Source organism: Plectrocnemia conspersa, unplaced genomic scaffold (assembly GCF_051122295.1).
Source record: "Plectrocnemia conspersa isolate PC_06_02 unplaced genomic scaffold, ASM5112229v1 ptg000006l, whole genome shotgun sequence".
NCBI lineage: Eukaryota > Metazoa > Arthropoda > Insecta > Trichoptera > Polycentropodidae > Plectrocnemia > Plectrocnemia conspersa.
In genome coordinates, this window is record NW_028277170.1 from 9,471,509 (window position 1) to 9,489,089 (window position 17,581).

At 31.1% G+C, this 17,581-nt stretch overlaps 1 protein-coding gene across 8 annotated transcripts in view; it reads right to left on the reverse strand.

Annotated features, from left to right (window-relative positions):
- Positions 1-303: 303 nt before the first annotated feature.
- cyc (basic helix-loop-helix ARNT-like protein cyc) overlaps positions 304-17,581 on the reverse strand; it is a 52,181-nt gene continuing 34,903 nt past the window's right edge. For 3 of the 8 annotated variants that reach the window (XM_088187561.1, XM_088187560.1, XM_088187557.1), the window contains 7 exons: positions 11,585-11,915; positions 9,418-9,535; positions 9,187-9,348; positions 7,413-7,668; positions 7,010-7,353; positions 5,171-5,340; positions 304-1,766 (listed from right to left, as the gene is read on the reverse strand). In XM_088187561.1, coding sequence (XP_088043687.1) covers positions 1,434-1,766; positions 5,171-5,340; positions 7,010-7,353; positions 7,413-7,668; positions 9,187-9,348; positions 9,418-9,535; positions 11,585-11,875 — 1,674 coding nt within the window. In that variant the 5' untranslated portion in view covers positions 11,876-11,915 and the 3' untranslated portion in view covers positions 304-1,433. Of the gene's footprint in view, positions 1,767-5,170; positions 5,341-7,009; positions 7,354-7,412; positions 7,669-9,186; positions 9,349-9,417; positions 9,536-11,584; positions 11,916-14,304; positions 14,374-17,581 lie in introns of all 8 variants that reach the window. The other 5 variants (XM_088187559.1, XM_088187554.1, XM_088187556.1 and 2 more) reach the window with 4 other exon arrangements.

Consider the following 17,581-nt stretch of genomic DNA (forward strand, 5'->3'; position numbering starts at 1 on the left):
TAAATTCAAAATGTTGATTTGATTTTGTATAAAAAACGGTAGATGCATCTCTTGTGTATATTTGTATATTTTACTACTTGAAACATATATTGTTTTAAGAAGTATAATAATTATGGCTCAATTTATTTACATTTTTTTTTACTATAAAACCATATAGAATATACGCGTATATACAGATAGTGTAATATATAGATGCAATGCTTAACTTTTACTTTCACCCGTGAAAATGTAGACTTGGTACTTTCTTTTTTGACAGAAGTAACTTTGGTGTAAAATAATCTTATCGGATAACATTACAAGAAAAGACATGAAGTACCCAAGAAACTATATTTATACACGTAACATTAAAAACATCAAATTATACATCATACAGGAAAAAGATAGTATATAGAAACATTAAAATGCTTTAGTATAGAATCGCGAATATTGAAACATGTGTTTCAAAATCCGCAATTCAATCTTCATATATCTTTGCAATAACAACGTGTCTACAACAGCGTGAGCCAATCGATTTTTGCAAGGATGGACAAGGATTGTTGCGAAGAAAAGAAGAAACATTTCATTCGATTCAGCATTATATATATTATTTTCCTTTATTATATACATATATATATATTAGAGGTTCGCGAGTATTAATATTTTTAAAATCTCTGGATTCTTCGCGATTTTCGCTTACTTTATTTCTATATTTCGGTTGTAATGCTCCAGCCATGGTCACGAATTATCTGTAATAGTTACGGATAATTCGTGACGACAAGTATGGCATATCTCGTGAATTTTATTCTTTGTAAATTTCTCACAATTTGTATACCTAATTCATAAAATATTCATTACTTGATTATCTCCAAGTATTTTTGCGCTCTTTTGACGCAGCGCTCATTTGACGCACGCTCATTTGTGACAGTGCCATATATATACATATAAATAAATCACTTTTTTACATTTTACATTTAATATATAATTAATTTCATTGTATGTATGTATATATGTACATAAAAGCTCTACTTTTTAATCAATCAGTGATATCACTTTAGATATTTCTATGTCATTAATAATTGGTTCGATTAGATTTACTATATTTTAGTAATACTACATTAATATTAGTAAGTTGGCCAGCGACCTTACCAAGCTGAATACACCAGTTTCCGGTTGATTACCGAAGCTAAGCAGCATTTGGGAACACCACCGGGTGTCGTTGGCCATAATATGACAAGTTAATCACTTGTTCATACATATAATAAAAAACGGATTACGAAAGCAAAAATGGAAGCGAAAACCCATATTGAGTTATAGTTCGATTAAACAGTTGTGAAATACCACATCAATGACATTTATAGAAATTTTAAAGAACGTATAGAACTTTGTTGACTAAATCATGATACACCGAAGAATAAAATACACTATTAACATCAACGAGTTAAAGGTCGACTTGTTCAAGGCAAAGGCCATGGCAATTCTGAGAAGTCTACCGGTCCACCCAATCCTGCGTCTGCCTCCAAAAGACTCATTATAACTGCCATAGCCGAGTCGTTATTACCCTCGTTTTCCAGAGCAATACACGGACTTTCCATCGGTGAAATATTCATAATATCCATCATATCAGCTGGAACTGTTTCCACTGTCATATCTGACGTCACCGTCGCAGGGTTGTTATAGATTTGGTCGAAGTTCGGTAACGTATCAATTAAGTTGCTGATGCTGGCCGTTGGATTGTTAGCAATGACACTGGAGTTCACCAACGGTGTCAACGTTGGCGGCAATACAACCTGAAAAAATAATATTATTACTCCTTTTTTCTATTTGACGTCGCTTTCGGTCCAATCATGTAAGAACTTTCACGTTCCGGTGACCTCCGAGTCCTTGATCGTGAGCATTACGATCAATGAACCTTACCGATACTATAGCACTGAAGCTATACATACACTATTGGCATTTGTCATAATCTAGACTTAGGCATGAAAAGCCTTAGTGTAACTCAAGCAACTCGGAGGAAAGGGTTATTATCTTCGGTTTATCCTAACAGATCTTGAGGTGCTTCTCCGCAGATACACAATAGATCTTTATTTATTTATAAATAAAACTTTAATCGCCAGATTAAAGTGAAAACCTTTTTATTACTTTAATTAACATCTTTATTTTTTTTTTGTTTCCCAACTATTTAGGAAGCCGCTAAAATTACTCGATCAAAAAGCCCGATATTGATCCTAGTATTCCTCCTCGTCATTTTATTACCATTTGCTAAAACATTTGCAAAAATAATCCTGTTTGTTTAATAGAATCAATTAAATATTTAACGAACAGATTGATTTCAAGAAAATCACTCGACAACACATCAACTAATTTATATGAAAAAGGAACTGACATTTTAATATCAGATAAAGAAAAAGCTTTCTAATGGTATGACGGTTTGATTCACAAACTATACAAATACAAAACCTCCAACTATATGCTAAACTTAATGCTTTCGATACCGCTATTTTAACAAGTAAAAAATATTTTGAAAACAAAAATAATATTTCGAGAAGTGAAAATTTAAAATCATCAAAAATAAAACAAAGTCAAATATATTTACAGAACGTAGATAAACTTTTCCGCCGGCTCTCCAAGGTAAATCTGTCAAATTCGCTCTAAATGGCTTACCGCTAGAGTCTCCAATTCGAGTAATCGAGTACTCGATACTCGAGTATTTTTGTCTATTTTTCAAGTACTTGATAATCGAGTATTTTGAAAATTACTCGATTAATACTCGAAATTAAAAAATTTTGAAATATTTCAGAAACAAAAATAACTTTAACTCGGTCCGGTAAAGGTTAACGTCTTGCTTTTATTTGGCGTTTATGCCCGAAGTCCCGAGCTAGAGCGGTTACTATCAGGTATAATTTTTTCATAGTTCCATAGTTGCATAGTTCCGGTCGTCGGCTATGTTAGTGGGTACGACGGAGAAATTTTTTTTGTGTTTTCTGTTCGACAGTCCCGACTTATCTAATTTATGGCAATGAACAATATGAAATATCAACAAAAAATTTTTTTAGGTTTTATGACTATGCAGTTGTAGCGTAAAGTGTTGTAAATTGCTTATTCTGATCCCTCAGCTTTAAATATAAATCAAAACAATTGTGTGTTTTAAAGGCATTTAAAGTAAAGTCAGTTCTTTGTGAACCGTTTAGCTCTAGAGTGAAAGGGATTCACCCAAATACATCTACGAAGGATATAGATTTAAATTCTTCGCAATAATCAGACGGAGTAGAATATTGTATATTGTTAAGAAAAAAAAATCTATTCAAGAAGAATTACAAAATGCTATTTTGTCAATAGTCGAAGGAAATAAGAGAAAAGCAGAGAAGGGAATGAAAGAAGAGAACATAAGAAGAGAGTTCAAAAAATTTTATATCTATAAAAAGCGAACAGATATAAATTAGAAGCCTTATCTAACGCGTTAATGACAATAAGACCAACATCAACAGCAACGGAAAGGGTTTTTTCCATAACGGGAATAATAAAACCAAAGGTTAGCAGTAATATTAAATTCGAGACACTTTTTGCATTATTGTTTTTAAAAAGTATGTTCGTGAAGTTAAAATAATTGTAAAAATTAACATACTAAGTATTTTATTCATTTATTTATATGTGCACGAATTTGAATAATAGCTATTTTGGTACATTTGGTAAATACTCGAAAGTACTCGAGTACTCGAGTATTTTAAAATTTTAATATTCGATACTCGAGTAGTTGATGGTTCGAGTAATTGGAGACTCTACTTACCGCCTATATTTTATAGAAAGACCGCGCTTACTACAAAAAATAAAATACTAATATACAAACAATTAATCAAACTCATATAAGCGTGGAATATCTTCAGTAATACTATTTTTTCAAAATAAAGTAACTCATTCAAAATAAAGCTTTAAAAATAATATATAACACACATTTTAAAACTAATTTTAAAAAACTTCATAATAGTAAATATTTTCATACCGGAAAATACTACAAAAATATTTCGAGTAACCACACTAACCCACTAATCTCATGTATCGGAGATTCTTTTATTCCTATAATCCATATTTTAATTTTTATTATATTATAGCTACTAACTAACTTGTAAACAAAAAAATGTATTGTATACATGTATGTTTGTAAGATTAATTATCGTATTGTAAAAAACGTTTTATAGAAAAAAATATCAAGTTTCAATAAAAACTGAAAACTATTTCTACAAATTTTCCATACTGAATTATGTTAAAATATTGTAGATTCTTACTCTACTAGTAGATGGGAATAACTAACGTCGGTAAATAAAATAAGTAAATAAAATAAGAGACATTCCGATATGATAAAAATATGTGCAGTAAAAACAGTTTGAGAACATTGCTTCAATCTCGCGGAAAATGAAAGACGACTATAATTTAGGTGACTCACACTTGTTTGCAATTTTTTTATACTTTTAGATGAATACCTATTTTTATATTTGTAAACCTTTGGAATCAGATACTACAATAGATAAATCAAACAGGATCAATATAGTACTTCAAAAGAGAGAGTAAGACAATAAAACATTGCTAAATTTCTGTACAAACCAACATATACTTTACATCAATTAAAACATAAGTGACGATTGACTATGCTGAACAGTAGCAGCTGGTTGTCGATCGATCACATTTACAGCGACTCAGGTATTTTTGTAAAGAAAGCAAATCCGCATTTGTGCGAATACTCTGAAATATTTTCAGGTCATCAATATATAATAAATATTATTTTAAATTACCTCATATGTGTCATCGATATAGACTCAAATTGTATCTCTATGTTAATCTAGAATGAGCAAAATACGATTACTATAGCTCACATATTGCCAAGAAACCAAAGTTTTTGACAAACTTTGTCGAATGCATACTGAAGACGGCAACTTATGTAACTCGAAAAAGATCACTTCTTGAAAGATATTCTACTGTGTTGTCCAGTAGATACACACTATTAATTTCACTGAGAAACTCTTTCAATTTACAATGAAATATTTTTAAGCAGTACAATATTCTGCTTTAATTGTGTTGCAATTTATAGCAACTGATTTAATATTACGGCAAACCGCAATTTGCCGATCCCATAGTACGAAAGAGTTGGTGTGCCAAATATATACATAAAATAGTATTTTTAACAGTATGTGGTATATACCTCTGAATTTGCATCGTTACATTTGAACAAAATCATTTCTGGATCAGGACTGTTGACGGAAGATAAGTCAGCTCTTTGTTGTTGCTCTAACACTCGTTCAGCTACTTGACATCCAATTTTGTTTGATTCAACTTGCGTGTTAATAAATCTATGCACTTCTCGTTCATCTGCTGAGAAAATGTTTAGTTTATCATATATATACATATATTAATTACACAAAAATTCTTCGTCTATTTATATTATAAATCAATGCATATTTAAACAGTAATGTATTACACTGAATAACATAAATGATGTGCTATTTCGAAAATAAATAAGAGATTAAAAACCATAGCTTCGCTCTAGTGTCTTGATAATTTGCAGCAGTGTTACACATAGCTAAAAAAAATGACTAACACAAAGACAAAGCGATAGCATAAAATTAAATATATCGAGACCGATCAAAGAGGTAGTGCTAGGAAAGAGAATGATTTCACATTTTGACAACATATTTCGAAAGGTGGTAAATTATACATAAACAAGCTTTGCCTCCGTCTCTTTAAAATGAACAGTGTACTAGTATTCAATATAAATCAAGCGTTAAATATCATGGTGTGATTTCCACCGTTGTGGCCCTATGACTGATATATTATAACATAAAATCGAGTTAAATAAAAAACTGTGGCGTCAAACATGTGTCATACAGACGGGAGAAAAGTAATATAATTTCATTGCCCTCGGGGGTGAAATAAAAGATTATCTGAATACCAATGAATCATCTAAACATCCAATTCAAAAAAAGAGACAATGATATGAGCTGCACAGTCGCAAGTAAGTCGCTCTCGATGACGGGCGTAAGAATCATATCCACTATTGGGGCTCCGCCCTGGTTGGCTCGAATTTAAAGACTTGAATTCCATCTCTTAATTTTCACGTCTAAGCTGCAAATCATTGACGATGATTAGCAAACATTATCACCTTAACACCATAAATACAATATAACTAATGTTTCTCGTAAGCAAATTAACCCACTAATGTCGAATATCGGATACTACGATGAACAAACTGTAATTTTATGCACATATTGTATAAGAGAAAGAAGTAAATCCGTCTTAAAATATCAATTTTTTATTCACATTTTAATTGTAGACTTAGAACAATTATATATAAGATTTAGTTACCCCTCCCCTCTTCCCCCTGCTAACTATCGTCACTTTTTTTTATTTTCATAATGTATTAAAATTTGAAAATTTTAAATATAAAAATACTTAGAAACTATTGCAATTTATTTTAATTGAATTAATATTTGATATAAAAAGCTCGTGTTATTAAAAATCACTTTCTTAGCACTAAAAAAACTTTTATTAAAATAAAAAATGTTTTTTAATGAAAATATTTCTTGTTCTGTAGTAAAAATATGTTACATAGCTCAATGATCTCCTGTTGTGTCATTTCTTCAGTAAATTAAGAGGTTAATAATTTAGGATGTATTAATAATAAAAAAATATTTCACTCTGTATATAAATTTTAATAATATGTATTATTTAAAGTTTGATTGCAAAAATATATAGTACAATTATATTTATATTTAGTGAATTATAATTCGTAATCGCCAATATATACAATATAATATTTTTACGATGTAATGGTCGATTTTTAATCTGTTATGGTCACAACTGTCATCTGTCAAATTCATGCATAATGTTCATATGAAAGAATATTCTTGTTTGCAGTAAAATTAAAAGTTTTAATAATAAAAAAGTAGATTACGCGTTATTTTATTGTATAATTTATTTGCATTGACTGTGTAACGCTAATCAATATGCATAAATAACCATAACTCAGGCTTGTAATACTCACGTTGATTGAAATGGTTGAAGTCAAACGATGTAGACGAAGAATTTTGATTGTTTTGTATATTGTTGGTGCATTGAGATGCTTCTGATATTATTACTGAATTTTTAGCTATTAGATATTCAACTTCCTTCGTCCATGGATTACGGAACGACTTCCACTCACTCTGTAAATTAACGAACGACCCATCTTTGGTTCTGAGTCGATATGGCGTAGTTTTAACAATGGTTGAACTTAACAAAGATAACTTATGAGTTTCAGCCATGGTGGGTATATCTTCAGGATGGTAATATTCATACACACTTGTGCCAAGTAACTCTTGAGGGAGGAAACCCAAGACCAACGTTGATCTAAAAATTGTATTACAGATTCATAATTCGCTAGCTATGATATATAATATGCTATTTACCTTTGATCGACAAACAAAAACTTTCCGTCCATTGCGTGTCTAGATATAAATTGTATTGTTCTAAGGTTTGGTATATTCGTGCAGGTATTTTGAGAAGTGATGAAATGAGCTGGAGGTTTAACTCTACCCACTGCCACGAGACATGATAAATTGCTAGAGTCTCCCTCGCTTTCGGCTTCATGTTCCTCTGTGCCGATCTTAGCCGGAGCCCAAGACTTTAAATATCCAGTGCATTGTATCACCGAGTATTTGCGATCTATAAAACAATCATATACAAATAAGACATATGCTAATATTCTTAAGCCCTACCCTTGAATAGCATTATCCTGTTTTACTAGTGATGGTAAAATTAAACATATATATTTCATAATTTATAATACCGCAGCAAAATTACATAACATTTCTTAAAAAATACATAATTATATATTTGGATATCTAATCAGAATAAATTGTAGTTTTGTTCAACCACATTCATACATGTATATCAATATGCCCTTTGCTGCAATAACAAAAAAGTATGTTAACGACAGTATAAGTAGCTTTCCTTTTATTATATATATATTTATTACATTATCAACTGAACCATATAAGCAAACTTTTTAATTTGTGCCATTTGGAGTACTGCTGTGTTATTACAAAGTCGTCCCGCGTTAAAAGTACAGCTATAAAGTCTCAAAATGTTTTAATTTTAACATCAATACGTTATTTAAGAATGAAGTTGCTACCGCATCTAGCAGCTCATAGAGTTCGAAACATTCAATACCAACAATACATTTCATACTTCCTTATTTTGCTTTTATGATTCAAAATTCCATATAAAGAACTATGGAGAATATGAGAGTTATCGCCAGATCGATTTTTAGTTTTTATACTATATTGAACGATCTTTCCATACCTTCGCAAGTGTAATAATTACAGATTTATTCATTGAAAGCATTGCTGCCTTTTATATTTAAATATTCAATATTTTACTATCTCTTATCAATCTAATAACTTTCCCATTATATATTCTCTATATTTTAGATAGATCCAGAAATTTCTAAAGACAATTTTGTTTGCCACTCTTTTAAACTTTATAGGTTTTAGAATGATATTTTTTGCAATTTATAACAGAAAGGTTAAAAATTAAAAATTTGCTAATTTTCACTAGAAAGATCCATTTTTGTCTATATTGTGAGATCTACACTAAACTTCTTAAGAGCTGAAAGCGTCATAAATGGTCTTTTGTACGCCGACAAGTGCTATTGTGTCATTTAGTATGTGACAGTCCGAAGGATTAGTATATTGTGCTGTAACAACATATTCAAACTGTAACAGTCACCAAAACTCAAGCAAGAAAGCGGACGATGCTGTTATAACAGAGAAAGAAGTGTGAGCACGATATCTGCCCCAGGTACACAACCCCTAAATATACTCTCATTCAACTAGATTCTTCACACGCAAACATGGCTACGAGGACTTTTTGTATATTTATAAACATAACTATAGAAATTGTACGCGGACTTGACTCAAATTATAGTACAATATTAATCATGAACTAAATAAATTTGTCTTGTATTATAAATAAGCACCAATTACACTTTCGTCATCATTTGATTTAAAGAATGTGTTTAAAAATTTACTTAGAAACGCATTGCTAATATGAAATGCTACACATTAACATAATTTAGTACAAAGGGACAAATAATATATTATGTTAAATAGGGACATTATTGTATTATATAGAGAATGTCAGCAAAGTATTTGATGTCGTTTTATATAATGTATTAGAAACCTTGTTGTTTTTTACGCCGCTGTAATCCAGATTGTTTATCTTTATCATCTTTATGTTGGTCGCTGGAGATTTTGCACTTCATTCTGCAAAAAAATGACCGCCTCGCTCCGGGACATAGTCTCGTCGCACCACGTGATAAGTCAGTTTTAACTGGTAGCATTGCTGTAAATTAGTTTTTGAACCATAGCAAAGTAAGAGTTAACCATGACTGATTAATATAAAATACTATACTTTTGGCGTCTATCAATCTTTCCCTGGGACTCAAATCTGACGACGAGAGTTGCTCTTTGACTTTAGCCACGTCTTTTGGATGAATAATGTCGAACCAGCTCTGCCCCAATAAATCTTCCTGAAAATATTTTGTTTAAGTAATTTATTGTAAAAGTAAAATGTAATGATTTTGTCCTAAATTTATTTACATACTTATTTGAAATATGTTATTATTTTTTTTTTGTGTATTCATTTTATTTTTGACTAGTACCATGTAATGCTAAAAAATAGTCAAAAATCTGCATCAGCAAAGATGAGATCAAGTCTTCACCTGAGATGATGACCCCAATATTGTAAGTAGAAACGTTACAAAGCTTAGTACTAAATAAGCTAAATAATAATATTCTAAAATGTACGATACACTAATTCTTACCTGTTTCTTGTCTAGTTATTTTCTTATCATGATTATTATCTTAATATGTCTATAGTTTACTAATAAATATGAATAATTAAATTAAATTATGAGGAGTTACACAACAAAAAAGAGCGAAAGCATACCCCTGGACCACTTTCCACTTGCAAAACTTTCGCTTTTACAATTATCATATCAATATTAATTATTGTGGATTATAAGTTTATAAAAAATCAAATCATAAAAAAATAACAATTTCATTCTCTGAATATTTTTTTACAGATATATTAATAAAAATTGCTCAAATAATCGACAATTCACATATTCATTAAAAAAAGTAATATATTGGTCAATATATATAGTAAATTTGAGAGCAGGGATTCCACAAAAAGATTTCAAACTTTGAACATAGAATTAATAATCGCAGATTAATAAATACTGTGTATGGTCCAATTCATAAAAGTACAGACCTTGGTCCAAGTTTAATTTAATAATGTAAATATGGTGAGTAGTTCTATATTGTAGTTTATAGCATAATTACTACAATGCCATCCATGTCATGTGTATAACCTAAAACTATAACTATCTATATAAGAGAATGCGGTGACTCAAAGTGCATATGTGCAAATAATTCTCACATAAGCATACTAAAATACTGTGTTATAAGTTATATCCCAATATTCATGTTATATTCCAAGCAGCAAAAAAAAACTTTCAAAGTTATTATACTATAATTAAGAAGAGCTACGATAGTAATTTATATGTCATATATCTTCAATCATCAAATAACCGATCGAATGTCATATTTATGATATTCGATCGGTTACGTTTAGCCAAACCGACCTTCACATCTTAAAATATACATAATAGACTACCTCTTTGAGGTTGTGAACTATAGTATATAATATAATTTCATATGTATATATTAGTTCAGTGTTATCCAAACTTTATGTTACTACTCCTCATATTTAAAAAAAAAACATAGTTTCCCCCTTAATTTTATAAAATAAGGGCTACTTATATAATCTATAAAGATGTTGGTTTGCTTTAATATAATTTATGGTGCATGTGTAATTTTAAAGAGAAAACATAGCTCTAATTTTTTTAAGGAAATCATTTACTTTATCTTTTGAATCAGTGGATTTATTTATAATCTTTGCATTGATTTATTTAAATTACCTAATTTTCTGATTTACCTTTCTTTGTGGTTTTTATCAAGATGAATCGCATTTACATATGCTTTAAAGCTTTTAAACGACCAAGCTTTTAAAGGACTATTTTTGATGTAATTTATATTTTTTATAAAAATGTTGGTAGTTCTTCGCTCACATTTTTTGACACAGGAGCTTCTCTGTGAAGCATTATTTTAACTTCCCTTGATATTCATTAAGTTTTTCATCTTTGATCACTTGAGAATAAAGATGAAAAATGGGAAAAAAAACTGAAAAATGCGTTCGGTCAGATCTTCTCCATTTGGCCCGATCACACACAAAGGGACGGATGCGAGCAAAAGAGAAAAAATCTCACGTCACCCATTGGCCGCGAAGTGCCTTCTAAAGTTCCTGCTATACCTTAATAGCTCACTACTGTGGAGCCGCATTAAATACACAAAAGAGCCGCATGCGGCTCGCGAGCCGCCATTTGACCATATGTGTAATATATTATACGCTTATTGTTATGTCGATTTTTTTATATTATTGCACATAACTAGATTCACAATAATATACCTAAGTCACTACTTTCACAAACACTGATAAATCAAATATATGTACTAACCATTCTGTAGTTTAAAATCTGCGACACCGACTCCGAAACGTAGAGTATTCGCCCTCTATTACAGCCGACTACAAAGAGAAACCCTTCGGCCGCTTGTAGTATGAGCATCTTCAGCTCTTGGTCGGATAAAAAATTTGGCTTATAGTGTCCTTCCGTATACGAATGAAGAGCACCGCGAATAGTCTTCATGTGCTGAACGGCCATCCTAAGAACGGTTAACTTGTCCAGTTTCCTTGACATTGCGTGACACATTGGTATCATCGCCGAAAGCTCAGTGATGTATGCATTCATTTTATCCCTACGCCTCTTTTCTATCTCGCTATGGTTTTGTCTAGAATATTGAAAAAAATATACAAATTAGTTGTTAGTACAAATATTTTAGTAGAATATTAATATTTAATGCGGTAATTCTAGATAAGCTCTGTTATTGGTGAAGTGAAATTATGTTTAGAAGTATATTAAAACTAAATTATGAAGGTAATCAGGGGACCTACATCAGTACAAAAATGATTATTTCAAGAAATGATGCCAGTTGCAACATGTTTATTTTACGCAAACGTGATGCATCGATGCTGACTTACTTAAGCCCCTAACCTAATAGGATTATTACAGTGCAAATTAACCTTTATGGTGAGTTATCTTAGTATTATCTGTATTTCTATGGAATTCAGATTTAGCAAAACTATGTTTGTGATTGAGGCAACGATCACGATTTGCGCATTTAAATGCGGAAATGTATTTATGTACAGAATCCCATCAGTTTCAATACCAATTTCACTTTGCCTTTATAATGACAATAAATACATAGCAATGGCAGTCCTTTAATGTGGCAGGAATTGACATGAAAAAATTATGTTATTCTGGCAATGGTAATGTCACGAGTAGGATTGCAATAATACTGAAATTTTCAATACCTTATTGAAATGATATTATTATTATTATTTTAATTAATTGATCGAAAAAGTAAACCAAATACCGCTCGCATTATTCACCATGTTTATTGATTAGCAAAAGCAAAGCATTCGGATACCCCGACAACTATTGTTTCGATATATTAAATATGTTATTACAAATTATTTTAATTAAAACAATTCATTTTTAATAAAAAAATCATTTTTCTTTTAGTAAGACAACATCGTATTTGACAAAATATCGTCTTTGATCAACAGCTTCTGGATGTCTCTTAAATTTTTATACCAGGGGACAGGGCGCCACTCCCCAACTTATTCCAATTAAAAATTTTACTTATTATTTTTGTCAGTTACGATTATCCGAAATAATGAGAATGGAGTGCGCAGGACATTGGAAATCTGTTTGTTCAAACAGATTTATATGATTAATGATTGTGATATTTATGTGATTATATATATTTTCGAAAGACTGATCTTTCGTATAATTATTTATATATATATATTCATGTTAAAAGTAACATAAATTAAATTTGAGTTAAAATTGTTTATATAAATGCATAACCCTTTTAGTTTCAGACAATTTGGTCTAACATGTGATTTTTTATTTAAAATCACTGATTTATATTTTTAAAATAAATTATCTTATTTGTTCATGTGTTTTAAAAAATTGAAACTTTTTTGTGAACTCTCAATGGTGTAAGGCATGGTTTCCCATAACATAAAAAATAATATTGGATTATTTTCTAATGAAAAATGTTTTTTTTATAAAAACTTACTTATTGCTCATATTTAATACGTATGAATAGTGAAGCATATTTGGGTAAAAATATGTCTGAATGAAGATCAAAATGTACAAATAGTAGAAAGAATTCCGTGAATGCAATACCTGATTTTGTTTTCCCTTTTCCCTTCCCTTTTGTTAGACTTGCCTGAGATAAAGCAAATTTACTTATTTTATGTTGACACATTGCACATATCGTACAAAAACATTGATTTAAAAAATATACTTTCGGTACTACCGGTATTTTATTTTGTAATACCAGTACTACCGAAAGTCAAGTATTGCCCCAATACTGGTATTACCGGTATTGCAAACCCTAGTCACGAGCCGAGTATTCAAAAATCAAAACACCTGCATGAAAATAAATGCTGGTAAAAAATTAGTATTGATTTTCCGATTGTGATATTTATTTTCTTAATTACAAGGAGGAAAACACAAAATTGTAGAAAAACACAAAATAAACTTAATATAAACAACTTATAAAAATATAAGTAAAATAAATTTAATGCAATTTTTATCAGACCTGTAAAAGTATGTTTGTAATGTGTGTTTAAGATCAATCGTAACTAATAAACTCATACATATGAACAATGTTTTTATGAAAGGATTAGGCTATTGGAAAATGCCGATAAAGAGAAAAGCTGAAAGACTTCATTAACATTGAAATGTAAAACTCTTTCATAGGTTCACAGAATACAAGCTATAGTGAAAAATAAATAAATTGATTCAAGTGGGCAGTGTATGTAGCTACAATGGAGGATAATATATTGTCTAAGATAGTAATAAATTAGGCACAGCTCAATCGAGCTTATCGAAAGAAATCGACTTTACTGCAGAGATTAATTTGCGAAAGACACTGCGCTTACGAATGCTGGTGAGAGGATGGAAATAAAATATCCTGTGAATATTTTCATTTCTAACGACGTAGGATTTAAGCTAATAAAATCGCTGAGAATTTGCTGTAGTTACAAAGTAAGCCAAGATGCTAGTAATATAACAAGAATTAAATATGATGTGCAAATTCTTACTTTTTTTGATCGTCGTTTGTACGCACGGATCGGTCATCTCCCGTATCGTCGTCATAATCACTGCCAGCTCTAAAATTAGATATACATATATTATGATGAAACGTACAGTAAAAGTTTGCACACTGCAGTCATCGTAAAGATGGGGGTTTGTGATTTTTTGATCCTCGAGCTATTATGTATGTTGTATGTCAAACATATTCACTTACAATTGTTCGACAAATGTAATAGATGATTAATAATAAACGAATATTCTGAAAATAATAATAATAAAATACAAAATTAATAAAATGATTATATTTATTTATTCTTGGTATAGGTGTGATATTATTACATTGTTATGAGATTTAATTCTCTCGCGCAATCTCGTGGTTATTAAATAAATATTTAATTTATTTAAGTGTTATGCCTGCACTACACTCTCTGAAAGTTGGTCAAGGTTGGCAAAGGACGGAGAATATAGTGGGTTACTTCAGTTGAGTTCAGTTCTGCCCCCTCTAAAATCTCTTGGAAGTTGTCCGAGGTTACCGAGAACGGCAAGTAAAGGGGGGGTAATTTAGTCGACTTGGCCAGCTTCGAGCGCTTCCGAACATTGTCGGCAAACGGACCGTAGTCGAAACTGCTCTTTCGAGCGCGAGCAGTGAGATACTTCCCCTTTCGCTCTCTCGTGTGTCAAGTCACGAAAGTGAGAGAGATAATGATATGGTTTTTAGCAAACTGAGATAGAAAGAGTAAATCGGTTCAATTTCAATATGCGCGTAGGCGTCCTATGCTCAACACGCATGACGAGCGCTGCATCGTGGTCACGTGGTCAAGTTATAATACCACATGCTTATCGGGGATTCAACAGACTCTTAATGACATATTTGAATATTTAAAGCCACCAAAAGAGATTAATTATATTTTTGATAATATATTCTTCTAACAGATATCGTTATTATATTTTTTTCATATAAAATTAAATATTTAAAAAATAATTAGTGGTACTTGATTTTATTAAAAAAAATCGTTTCGAATATCCTTTTGTATTTTCCTAGATCGGTTTATATAAATGGCACACCATAACGAACGTATTTAGAATCGATGGCGACAAATTCTAGGATAGTCACAGATGTGGTGTTCGTATTCTGAAGTATCATTTTTATGCTTTATGGCATTTTGCCAAAGCCGACAAAGATTTTTTTAACAAAGAAAAGTTTTCACTGATGTTGTATTGGTGAGGGCCCACAACTTTTATAATTATCAATAGCGTAATTTTAATAATATGACGATTTAAAAAATTGCGATTATTAGGCACATTTTTCGATCGCGCGCAAATATGCCAGCTGTACGAGACAGCAGCCGCCGTGGAGACGTCATTCACGGCCGCCGTCCGAACGGCATATGAAATTTGTGGCAGTGTGGCAGTTACTCGGAAGTCGGCGACCTCGGCTGACTTTAGTTGAACTTCGGTTCGGACAACTTCCAGAGGATGTAGTGCAAGCATTAGGGTATATATTTTGAACCAGAAACATAGAGTTGTGGACAAACCGCGGAGCATTTGACGCGATTCCTAACAAAATATTTTGTCGAGTCTGATGTTATATTGGATAATTACGTGTATTTATTATTTAACCCAAACCAGGAAAGCATATGATAGTTCAGGTCTTATTATGATTTTTTATAAATAATAAAATAGTTACAATAATGGCAATGAAATTTACATTTTTTTAATTAACTTCTTTAGTTCGGTAAATAATTTTAAAAATTAATAATAAAATAAATGTAATACATAATATAAAAATATATGATTATATGAATATATGATAAAATCGAAAGCGATAAAATAATTACCAGTGAAAGTCATCAGATTAATGATCCTCCTATTCAACATAGTAATTAAAAAAAACTATGATCCAACCCAATAGAAGGTTGCTCAAATTATAATTTTATTGTAAACCAGGAAAAGAACCAGACAATTTTGCCTCCTACTATTAAGTAGCAAAAATTTATTAAAAATAAATAAACCGGTAAAAGAGAAACTAATTTCCTTACCAAATAATCAATTTGGCTCTAGAAAAAAATTCTACAATAGATCAAGTGCATAGGTTGAAAAAAATTAAAAAGCTGCTCAGCCGTATTTTTAGATTTAACCAGTGGCATGGCTATGGTGGGGCGGAGGTGGCGGGCTGCCCCGGGCGGCACTTTCTAGGGGGCGTCATATTCGCGATGGGGTCGTCTAGTGTGATTCTTAACCCTAAATGCACTAAATCATATATAAATCTACGAATAACAAGATCTTAATAATAACCAATTTATTATTTTAAGAAAAGCTGATTTTATGACCCTGCAAAAAATGTATGGGGGGGCGGCAATTTTAAGGATCGGCCTTGGCGGCACATACCCTTGCTACGCCACTGGATTTAACCCAAGCTTTTGACAAAGTGTGGCACTTTGAACTACTCTACAAAATTAAGAGACTGCTTCCACACAACATCTTTTTAACAATCCAATCCTACCTAAACGATGGACACTTCCAAATAAAAATCGGAGAAGTAAGCACATGATTATATATTGCATCATGTCTGTAGTATTAATACAACGCATAAGTATTATAGACTAAATTACAAAATTTAAGCATATCGTACTATCCAAAAGCTTAAAATATTTTTTAAATTCAAAAATAAACCTTCACAGATCTAGATTCTCATAAAAACTTGGAAGTAATTTAAGTAGCTATCAGTGGCGTAGCTATGGTGGGGCGGAGGGGGCGGGCTGCCCCGGGCGGCACTTGCTTGGGGGCGGCATATTCGCGATGGGATCGTTTAGTGTGGTTCTTAACCCTGAATACACTAAAACATATATAAATCCACGAATAACAACAGCTTAATAATAACTAATTTATTATTTTAAGAAATGCTGATTTTATGACTTTGCAAAAAATGTATAGGGGGGGCGGCAATTTTAAGGATCGCCCAGGGCGGCACATACCCTAGCTACGCCACTGGTAGCTATATTGGACGTAGGACATAGATTAAACATTAACAATTAGGTCGACGTTTAGTCTACGTCTAATTGTGTAATCCATAAAATAAACATTTAATCTGTACGCGCGCCTAAAAATGCTAGTAAACTCGACAGTAATTTTATGCTCTAAAATCATAATAAAAAAATACTTTTTAATTATTACACTGCGCTGGTTCCTAACTAAACATAAAAAAAATCATTTATCGCTTATATTTTTTAATTATTAAATATTAAATTTACATATTTACTAATTTATTACATTATAGTTGAAATT